This window comes from Geotrypetes seraphini, unplaced genomic scaffold, assembly GCF_902459505.1.
Source record: "Geotrypetes seraphini unplaced genomic scaffold, aGeoSer1.1, whole genome shotgun sequence".
Classification (NCBI taxonomy): domain Eukaryota; kingdom Metazoa; phylum Chordata; class Amphibia; order Gymnophiona; family Dermophiidae; genus Geotrypetes; species Geotrypetes seraphini.
In genome coordinates, this window is record NW_022985929.1 from 611 (window position 1) to 12,274 (window position 11,664).

The following is an 11,664-nucleotide window of genomic DNA, read 5'->3' on the forward strand; positions in this document are numbered from 1 at the left end:
TAGGCTTAGCCATTGCTCAGAGTAACAAATTATGGGAGTAATGAATCGTGGCATATACTTCATGCCATAATTCATTGCTCCTGTTCATTGAAGTGTGAAAATGTGTTAAAAACTGCTGTATGACTCTGGAAAGCAGTCTGCTATGAAATGCAACTTCCAGGTAGATTTCCATCACATTCGTATAGACACATCTAATAAAAATCCAGGGCATATTGGCAACTACTGCCCATTCCTAGTCTTGGACACCTTCATATCAACATCTACATAACTTTTTTCTTACAACAGTTCTCGTTCCCAGGTATTGCTTTTAACTTCTGGGTACACTAAGGAACCTAGTGTTTATCAAGGATGATAGAAGGCATACATATTGAGCGTCCTTCATGTGGCAGTAGAGAATGACATGGGGACAAATGTATTTAGTGGTCCTGAATGAAATACTTGAATTATTGGGACAAATGTCCCTGTCCCTGCAAGCACCATCTGCAGATGCCTTGAACACTTTAAAATCATGTGTTTTTGAGGCTTGTGCGGATGAGGACAGAGCTTGCAGGAATTGAGGCAGAAGTAAGAACATAAGCATTGCCTCTGCCGGGTCAGACCATAGGTCTATCATGCTCAGCAGTCCGCTCCCATGGTGGCCCCCCAGGTCCATGACCTGTAAGTGATCTTTTACTTAAACCTGTTATTCTCTAACCGTTAAATATCCTGTATAGTAACCCTCTAACTGTACCCTTCAACCCCCCTTTTCCTTCAGGAAATCATCTCATCCCATTTTGAAACCCATAATCGTACTCTGACCTACCACTTCCTCTGGAAGCGCATTCCAAGTGTCCACCACCCTCTGAGTGAAGAACTTCCTAGCATTTGTTCTGAATCTGCCTCCTTTCATTTTTTGTGAATGCCCTCTTGGTTTTGTTGCCCCCGCTAGTCTGAAGAATCTGTCTCTCTATACCCTTCATGATCTTATAAGTTTCTATCATGTCCCCTCTTAAGTCTCTGCTTTTCCAGGGAAAAGAGCCCCAGCTTCTCTAGCCTTTCAGCATATGAAAAGTTTTCCATGCCTATTATCATCCTTGTTGCTTTTCTCTGGACCCTCGAGTATCGCCATATCCTTAAGGTATGGCGACCAGTACTGATCGCAGTACTCCAGATGCGGACGCACCATCGCCCGATACAGTGGCAGGATAACCTCCTTGTTCTGGTAATGATACCTTTTCTGATAATATCCAACATTCTGTTAGCCTTTGAGGCTGCTGCGCATTGTGCCGCCGGCTTCATTGTTTTATCCACCAGAACCCCAAGTCCTTATCTAGTTTGCCATCCCCCCCATCGTGTAGTGGGGATGGGGGACAAACTTGCTTGTGTCCTATTTGGCAGTCTTTCTTTTTGAGCCAAAAGCTCTATGCTTTTAATTTTAATGGTTAGGACTGAACCATGCATGCCTTCAAACTTAAGGATGTGTTGTCTCTACAAATGATGGCATTTTCAACAACTTTTTTTTTTTTTCTCTCAGGTGGGGACCAAGGGCTATTGAACAGCTTCTTCAGTAGTTGGGCAACAACAGATATCAACAAACATTTACCGTTTGTTTATAATCTCAGCAGTGTTTCTACATATTCCTATCTACCAGCCTTCAAAGTGTAAGTATAAACTTAACATGTTTACTATGCATCTGGAAATATCTAAAATCGGTATAACTCAATTTTACTACACACCACAATGATCACTGGGTTCTAAACCTTCATTCACTTCCTAGAACCCCCCCCCCCCACCCCACCCCATAAGAACCAGCCACTTATGTCGGCTACAACAGTTTGCAGGGTATGCATCACCAGTGACTGACTTTCTGGCTTACATCAGAAGTGAGTAACTTGCAACTGTTAAATGTGACCTTGACATTGGAGTTAAAGTTGCATTAATCTGTATAGCGACTATAGCAACAATTGCTCTCGTATTTCAAAACTCCATTCAGGGAAACTTGCTGCTGCTAAACAATGTTTTTTTACCAATCCTACTTAAGTCCAGACTTAAATCGGTGAAGCTTAATTGGCTTCTGCTTCTTCTCCCCTTCAAAAAAAAAGAGTATCTTTAGCCACCATAGCTTAGAGCTGTGATTCTACCAATATAACTTTAGTTTATAGAGCAGTAACCCTGAAGCTAAACTCTTAAGCTGCTTTTAGATGGTGTTGCTAAACATAGCTACTAGACAGCAGGCATGGGAACCTCAGGTGGTTTATCCAGCTCTTTAAAACAACAAATATGATGGCTGCAGCTATTTAGACTAACATACCTGCTTTTAGTCTGACCTTAGAACCTTGAAACACTAATAAATAGCTGAACCTCAGAAGGGGAGTTACTATACCAGTGCAGGGGGCAAAGGAACAAAACTGAGCACAAGATCGGAATCCCTTTGACAAAAGAACCAAACAGTCTCCTGTAAAATTTAGCTTAGTCTCTGAGATCAATCTCGAGAGCAGCCTTGTAGCCTTCATCCAGGAGATCAATAGTGTAATATGTAGATGGAAGCTATTCACCAGACAAATCATGCAGCTTCTAGGACTGTACAATTAGGGCCTGCCCAAAGGTATCTCAATACCCTAGGCCCAGGGGTAGGCAATTCAGGTCCTTGAGAGCTGGAGCCAGGTCAGGTTTTCAGGATATCCATAAATATGCATGAAATTTGCATCTCAAGGAGGCACTGCATGTTACTCTATCTCATACATGGTGGAGATCCTGAAAACCTGACCTGGCTCAGCTCTCGAGGACCTGAATTGCCTTGGGCCAGTGGTCTTCATGCAAGGCCTACGAGCCAATGGCAGCCCATAGAGCCTTTGCAGAATATCATACCCTTCCACCATTAGGATCTGGCACTTTCTGCGACCTCACCTTGGAGTATTGCATTCAATTCTGGTCTCCTTATCTCAAAGATAATAGCAGCACTAGAAAAGGTTCAAAGAGCAGCAACCAAGATAAAGGGGATGGAACTCCTCTGGTATGAGGAAAAGACTAAAAAGGTTAGGGCTTGGGGAAAAAACAGCTGAAGGAAGATATGATTGATTTTGAAAGTCTACAAAATCCTGAGTGGAGTAGAACGGGTACAAGTAGATCTTTTTGTCTGTCCCCGTCCCCCCCCCCCCCTGTCAATTACAAAGACTAGGGGAGATAAAGTTACAGGGAAATAATTTAAACCCAATAGGAGGAAATTTTTTCACTCTTAAGTTTTAAGCTGTAGGTTGTGGTAAGAGCAGGTAGCGTAGCTGAGGTTTATACAATTTCCTGGAGGAAAGTCCATTATCTCATTGAGAAAGACAGAGGAAGCCACTGCTTTACCTGGATTGGTAGTATGCAATGTTACTACTCTTTGGGTTTTGGCCAGGTACTAGTGACCTGGATTGGCCACTGTTAGAATGGACTACTGGCTTGACAAACCATTTGTCTGACCCAGTAAGGCTATTATGTTACTTTTTTTTTTCTCCAGCACTGCACTTTTGGGCTGGGCAGCATGAGTGAAGTAAACATGCTGCCTTCAGTAGCCCTGGAAGCTCCTCCTTTGCTACAACTTCCTGTCCCCCCATGGTAGGAAGCTGTAGCAAAGGGAAAGCTTCCAGGGCTGCCAAAAGCAGCATGTTTACTTCACTCATGATGCCTAATGTCCCAAGAGTGAAACGCTGGAAACAAAAGGGTTAAAGTGCTGGATTCTGCTGAGGGGGGAGAGGGTGGTAGATGCTGGACAATGGACATGGGAGAAAAGGGTAAGATGCTAGACCTCTAGGGCAGTGATTCCCAACCCTGTCCTGGAGGAACACCAGGCCAATCGGGTTTTCAGGCTAGCCCTAATGAATATGCATGAGAGAGATTTGCATATGATGGAAGTGATAGGCATGCAAATTTGCTTCATGCATATTCATTAGGGCTAGCCTGAAAACCCAATTGGCCTGGTGTTCCTCCAAGACAGGGTTGGGAACCACTGCTCTAGGGAAATAGGAGGAAAAGCAATGCCAAATTACAAGAGGAGAGAGATGGTGCACATGGATGGAGAAGGGAAGACAAGAAAAAGTAGACAGTGAGAAGCAGAAAAATGGAAGAAAGTTTAATGTTAATGTTAAAAGGTAAAAAGTGAAGGCAAGAAAATAGCAAGTGGATAGGATAAGGTAGCCCTGGAAAGTTGAGCACAGAGAAGGAAGTGTAGCCAGAGACTAGAAAAATAAAATCGCCAGGCAACAGATTGTAATTTTCAATTCATTGATTTCTCAGTTTTGAGCTTACATCGGTCTATTCTGCACAGTTTAGGAAGAAATGCAATTCTCTTTGGTGTACTGTGTTCAGAGTCTGGCATCTAGGGGTTTTCTTTCTGTATATTAGGACTTCTAGGTTGTGGTTCTGTGTTTGCATAGGGTTCATCTGTTCTGCATTGTGACCAAGACCAGGTGTTCTGGTAGGAATGAATGTCAAAGCTTAATTTGATATCATGGTTCCAAGTAGGAGGATATTAGTTGGCTCTCCTTCAGTTCTTTTGGACCCAAAATGGCACTGATTTAAAATTGCCCTACACCTGTAGTTCATCTCTTCTGCCCAGTTTTTCTGGACCTAGCCTTACTTAGGAAGTAGTGGCATGGGTCTATTCAAATACATAAGAACAGAAGCAGTGCCTCTGCTGGGTCAGACCAGAGGTCCATCATGCCCAGCAGTCTGCTCACATGGCGGCCCATCAGGTCCAGGACCTGTATAGTAATCCTATCATACCCTTCTATCCCCTTTTCCTTCAGGAAATTGTCTATTCCTTCTTGAACCCCAATACCGTACTCACTCCTATCACACCCTCTGGGAGCGAATTCCAGGTGTCCACCACCCTTTGGGTGAAGAACTTCTAGCACTGGTTCTGAATCTGTCCCCTCTTAATTTTTCCAAATGGCCTTGTTTTGAAAGTTTGAATGTGTCCCTCCACTTTCTCTATGCCCTTCATGATCTTGTAAGTCTCATGTCCCCTCTAAGGCTCTGCTTCTCCAGGGAAAAGAGCCCCGGTTTCTCCAATCTTACAAGCCTTCCCTGCTGTATCCAGCACCCTACAATTTCTACTTGCAGATAGAAAGGGCAGGCTGCAGCAGTACTTGAGTGCTGAATGATGCCTCTTAAAACACACAGCTGTATTAGTCTACTTTCAGCTTAGGTAGGGAAGAGATGTTTATCAAATTGCCCAATTCACTGAATTTCTACCTTCTGTTGAGACAGGATACTAAAATTGAACTTTATTATATAACTGATAAATGCTCTAGGGAGACCTGAAGACTACCTCATTGTCAATCTGTGTACCTGAAACTACTGGTGTAGTCTCTAAACATCTTCTAAAAGACTTAAAGGCAAGCCACAGTACTGTACCCTTACCTCATTTCCTATATGTATTTAAATGCACTTCAAAGATCTTAAGATGTATGCTTTGGAGGCAAGGCAGGAGAGGAGATATGATGTTTACCTATGTGGCATAAATGTGTCTCAAGACAAATCTTTTCATTTGAAAGGAAGCTCTGGAATGAGTAGGCATAGGATGAAGTTTGAGACAGTAGGCTCAAGTAATCTAAGGAAATACCTTTTTCTAACAAAGGGTAGTAGATATGTGGCATAGTCTCCAGTAAAGGTGGTAGAGACATGAGTTCAAGGAAGCGTGGGACCTCTTAAGAGTGAATGCTCTGGATGGGCACTTGACCTTTATCTGCCTTGTGTGTGTGTGGGGGGGGGGTTAATGAAAAACTAAGATCTGCATGCAAAACTTGTTAACCATGATTCTCAAATGGTAGGCTTGATTGTGAGCAACAAGACCATTTTCCACTTTCACTTTAGTTTCTGTGAACTATAATTAGCTGTTTTATCTTGTATGTTTTGTATTCCATTGTATATAATTCTCTACAAATACACCAACTTAAGTGGAATCTTGTGCTCCTTGCTTTGTACTGCTCGAGAGGGTCCTATCTCTCTATGGTCTCTAGAGACTTTATACACAATTGTATAATTCAAAAGCAAATTCTAACATAATGGCCAAAAGTTGTTTTCCAGTTGGTCTCAATCATGTACACTATAGGAAAAATGGCTGAAGTAGACATTGGGTTTTGCAAAGACTTAAACTGTTACTACAGCTTAATGGATAGTAAAAATTGGGACAATTCTAGTCTTGATGGATTATCTTGGGCCAAACAGCAGTCCTGCATTAAACAGCTAGTACATGTTAAGCCCTACATCCTGCATAGGCTTGTCAAACCAGAAAGCATTTGGGCTAGAACTCGTGAGAGTTAAAGGTCAGGCTGGAAGATGGATAATCCAATGACTGATACAGCAGCACTAGTATGCACTTAGCAAAATAGTTAACAAAAGTTGTTCAAAATAAGTTAGCAGGTCATTCTAGACTCACTAGCAACTTGTACTTTGAGTTGCTGTTGTCTTTACCTTGCTCCAATTTTAAGGAAGCATAAAAAAGATTACACCTGTGTTGAAAGAAAAACTTATTTCTTTTTTTTTTTTTCTCTGCATGCATCCAGATCTTGACATATCTTGCTAAGACACCCAGAGCCCTTGACTAGATCCTAAAAATCATAATTCAGAATGATTTGAGTTTTCATATTATATATTCTCTTGCATTAACAGATTTGGGGCAAATGCTAAAGTTGTACACTTTTTGGGAAGAATCAAACCATGGCATTTTTCTTTTGACCCCAAAACAAAAAGTGTAAGTGGTATGCATGATCCAGCTGTGGTCCAGCCAGAGTTCCTGAAACTGTGGTGGGAGACATTTAGCACCAGAATCTTGCCACTGCTAACAGAACATGGCGTTGTTAAAGATACATCCTCTGGCTTAAAAGCGGTATGTATGATTTTCTCCCCCCTCCCCCCTTATAAGCTGCTAGTTCACTATCATATCAGTGTTTTTACTGTAGGTCAATATAAAACCACAGGATACCTCTTCTAACCAAGGTGTTAAGTCAGCTAGTGCTGACCACCTACATAGGCATTGGGGCTGTTCTGTGACTTATCTGCTTAACTCGCAACCCCAAGATTGACTTATTGGTAAGCTGGAAAGCACAGATATTAGATTTGACCCAAATGCACCAATCTGTTCTAATCTTAATGTTCAAGAACTAGATCACAATTTTATAGCAAATATTGATGCCTTGACCTGGTAGCAAAAGGTATCCATTATTAGTCCCTCTAGCAGTTAGTGGTGCCACTTGATTTGGCTTCTTGCAGGCCTGCATGAACATTACCACTTAACTAATCCATTTGAGTCATTTCTGGTAGAATTCACTGGATAACTTTTCTCCTAGGCTTTAAAGAGAAATTTTTTTTAAAAAATGTATACAGCAGTCTTGCCAACTCAACTACCAGCATAAATGAGCTTTGACATGTTTACTTAATCATTCTCATTAAGTAGCTGCATGCACCTGGGAAGTCCAAAGGAAAATAGTTGAATTTCTACCTCGACAAACTCTTACAAAACAAAGCTGCATTGGCATTACTCTAACCTCTGAACTAACTGCAGTAATGCAATACACTATTTAGTATACAGATGTTATCACACTAGATATTGGAGCTGTTAACTGTACAGATAAGAACTTACTACAAGAAGCATTAGTAAATAGTTGTTGTCTTTCTAAGCCCAGTTTTCTTATCTCTTATTTGAGCTACTCCTGTACATCTTACTTCTCTACTGTTCACAGCTGTCGGGCTTGGTCTATTCACTGGCTTTCTCTTGTGGCTTCTGTAGAGAGGTATGCAGAACTTAACCTCTATTCATTGTTCTGCCTTTGTTTCCAGAACGCATCTTGGAGGAGAAGCTACATAGTTTAAATACCTGAACTTGTGGCTTTTCAGTGCTTGCTTATTCTGCATGGAAAATACTTTTACTTTTTTTTGTTTGTTTGTTTGTTTAATGTGTCCCACTTATGTTCTCAAATCAGCATTTATATATAAACCTTTTTGCTTATAGGAGGAAATTGCAGAAGCAGTGTCGCAGTTGTCAATTGAAGCTCCAACTATATCTTCAGAAGAACGCAAGGAAAGATGGGAACAGGGCCAGATCGATTACATGGGAGAAGATTCGTTTGAAAACATCAAGAGAAGACTTGACTCTTTCCTGAAATAGGAACACTGGCTTTAGCAACACCGAGGACATGTTCAGAAATGTTAATATTGGCTTGACAATCCTGTCGGTTGGAAGCTGCACAGTACTGCATGTGAGCAGAATATGTACAGTTAAAGCCAGTCTTATAGCACATAGATTATGCCATACAACTAATGACTTGTACAAAAACTGGCTGTCACTTTAAAAACTTTCAATTGTTGATTCCACCTTCTTTTGTAAAGGTTCAAAATATGGCATTCCTTGATCTCCATACTGAAGACCTAGATTGGATTGTCAGGATTAAGATATTCTGCCTTCATGTAAAGGCAACCACCTAGAGTTAGCAAAAATAAATATAAAACTTCAAGTTGTAGAAATTTTCACTGCTTTCCTTTAAGGGAAGCTTGACTAGGTCTGTATTCTATGCCAGGATGCATTTTGTTCAGCTTCCTTATCAATAAGGATGGCAAATACAGCTTAATTTGCACTGTGATACTGAAAAATAAAAGGTAATTAGAAGATTTTTGTCTGGTTAATTGCAACCCATAACAGTGCAGCCATTTAGAGAGCTGTAGACTTCAGATTTAAAAGCATAAATTGGCTCGAGTTGTATAAACATATTGGTGCATCAAAGTTAAATTTGACAAGTACATTTTTCTAGTAGAGGAAGTTTGTACTTCTGCAGTGTCTAAACATAACCTTCCCCCAATTCACTAATGTTATTAGATTTGGGTCTAAATGTTCAGTGTGCCTATAATGCTCTCTTGCTCAAAGAATAGTGCTGGCTACTTAATATAGCAAAATAGAAGATAACTATCCATAGGAACAGGAATAAAAAAAAATTATAGGAAGCTAAGATGCTGGTGTTGGGTTTAAAGCTAAACTAGTTGCTAACTCTCAGTATAGGAAGAGGTCTTAACAGCAGCTAAACCTAGATGTGAGCAGAAAAATAACCCTACCCTGCTCAGTTTTCTCCTATTGCCAAAACGGTAGAACATCTCCACGTCCTGTTAAACTATTTTTCTGAGATAACCCAACAGTTGGAAGTAAAGCTTGCTGCCCTATCTTTCTAGAATCTTGGGCCTAGAAACTGCTCCCCCTGTACATATGTGCAGCAGCTGCACACATGTGAACTATTGCCACTGTGGCATCTGCCTGTTACCTCCTGCTTTTTAAGGGAAGGTACCTAGATGCTTGTCACAGGCAAATACATAGACACCAGGTTGAGCATGCACTGAAACATGCTGCTGGTACAGTATCCTTGCATAGGACTGATCCCTATTCTCTGCAAACATCTTCAGGGATGTGATTTCATGCTGGCTGTGAAAAACAATCTTAGCAGAACCTTGATACAGAAATTATGCTTCCTGAGGACTTGAGCATATTGGGACCTGCTAGTGACAACAGTAAGCTGAGCAGGCTGGTCATAAGGGCTCCCTCCAAGTTATCCTGAAAGACAGAGCAAATGAAAATACATTTCTCCCTCTATATTCAGTTTTGGCACTCACGGTTTCACATTCGTGATTTTTTTTGTCAGCTGACTCCGCCTCCCCAAAATTACATCATGATTAAAGTTCCTTTACTTATGATGTACTATAAAAAAGTTCCAAGGATATCCCAATCCATAATATCCTTTATACCTACCCCTGCTTTCCTACACTTACCGTATTCTACTAACAGCTGTATACACCTCCCTTGCCTCTGACCAATCAGAAGACATGAATGACACTGAAAAGGAAGGAGTGCTTTGCAGTTCAAACCCCTCGTCCCTCTCTTTACCCTCACCCATCAAAAGCACTGCAATTATTAGCTGTCTTGAAAAGCAATATTTGTCTATCAGCTGTAAACTGTAAGCAATTACAGAACCTCTAGAAAAAAAAAAACAGAGCAGAGGTAGCAAGATCACATGAGACTAGGTAAATCTCACCGTCCATTTCTCCAGGAAGAGAAAGATGCGAGAGATGAGCAGTTTTTTTAAGCCTGGTCTTACAGTATGTCCTGCTCATACCTGTAAAGCGCAGCTGGAACCTGCTCTCCATGCATCCAGTGCCTTTGTCAAAAGAGCCAGGGATTCACAGCTGGAATGCATGCAGGATCAACAATAGATGGCAGGTCAAGTGCATTGTAGTAGTCTTTTTTCCAAAAACTTGTATATGTTCATGATTTTTTTTTTTTTTGTAAGACAGTGTTTTTGTTAAAACTGTGAATAACATACAATAGTTCACAGTTTTTTTTCCATATTCGTGGCTATGGCTGGAATGCATCCACTGTGAATACAGAGAAGTGTACAGGCTAATTGCCACACAACAAAACATCACATCTAATAGCCTGCAGCAAAGGAAGCCAGCCAGCATATGGCTCATCTTAAGTAAGCCAGTTTCCATTTTGGACATATTAAATGCTGTTCAAGCCCTTTATCGCCTTGTCGTAGCATATGGTGACTGAGTTGAAATAAATTGGTCCAGTAACCCCCACCCATTAGCACCATGGACCTTCCCCACATACTTTTGCAGGTATTGATGTAGATGTTAAATGAAACTAGCATGGTCAATGGGCCATAAAGCATGTCACTTAAAGTGGTCAGTAGTATAATGGGTACACCTCATGTCAAACTGATTGACAGGTGAGATAAGATAAGGATCGACCAATCAGCGTTCACTTCCGGGTTAAGCCCCGCCCATTGTCCCGCCTTAGTCTCCGCCCATAGCCCCGCCCCCACCCATGGCCACACCCTAGTCTCCGCCCATGGCCCTGCCCCTCCCATAGGAATGAATGGTGGTAGCCCCGCCCATGGCCACACCCCCACCCATGGCCCCACCCCACCCTTCACCTAAGCCCTGCCCCTCCCATAGGAATGAATGGTGGTAGCCCCGCCCATGGCACACACCCCCCACCAATGGCCCCACCCCTCGAGCCCCGCCCCCCACCCCTGTCCCCACCCCTCAAGCCACGCCCCCACCCATGACCCGCCCCCTCAAGCCCCGCCCCCGGAAATGCACTTTTGATGACATCACCGGAAGTGGGGGCGTGTTTAACCCCGAAAATACGCTTTCTGATGACATCACCGGAAATGGAGTGCCTGCCCCCTACCGGAAATGCGCTTTTCTGATGACATAGGCGGAAATTGGGTAAATGACGCGGCGGAAATGCGCTTTTCTGAACACGTAGGCGGAAGTAGGGTAAATGACGCGGCGGAAATGCGCTTTTCTGAACACGTAGGCGGAAGTAGGGAAACAGACTCGGTCAAAACACCCACCCAGAAAAGAAGCGTCTTTATTTTAACAGTTTTTAGTTAAAAGACAGGGTTTAAGAGCTCACAGATAGAGCAGAGCACAAAACAAAAGGCATTCACAAAATCTTTCCTGCTTTTTAAAACAGAGTAGGGGGCAGAAACAAACGAGAAAAAAAAAAAAAAAGTTGCATTTGCTTTTAACACCCTTTTCAGTAGGAATTCTGAGCTAATGGTTAATGGGTCAGCTCCCCTATTGTCATGGTAACAGCTGATAAGACCCTTGCAACACCCCTCCCCCTGATAAAACCAAGGGGAGAGATGCGGA

At 42.1% G+C, this 11,664-nt stretch overlaps 1 protein-coding gene across 1 annotated transcript; it reads left to right on the forward strand.

Moving 5' to 3' along the window:
* The first annotated feature begins 1,434 nt into the window (after positions 1–1,434).
* Positions 1,435–8,628, forward strand: LOC117352502 (glycogenin-1-like). The gene is made up of 3 exons (XM_033928960.1): positions 1,435–1,640; positions 6,634–6,850; positions 7,973–8,628. The coding sequence occupies exons 1-3, from the start codon at positions 1,435–1,437 to the stop codon at positions 8,126–8,128; spliced, it is 579 nt and encodes a 192-aa protein (XP_033784851.1). The 3' UTR covers positions 8,129–8,628.
* The last annotated feature ends 3,036 nt before the right edge of the window (positions 8,629–11,664 follow it).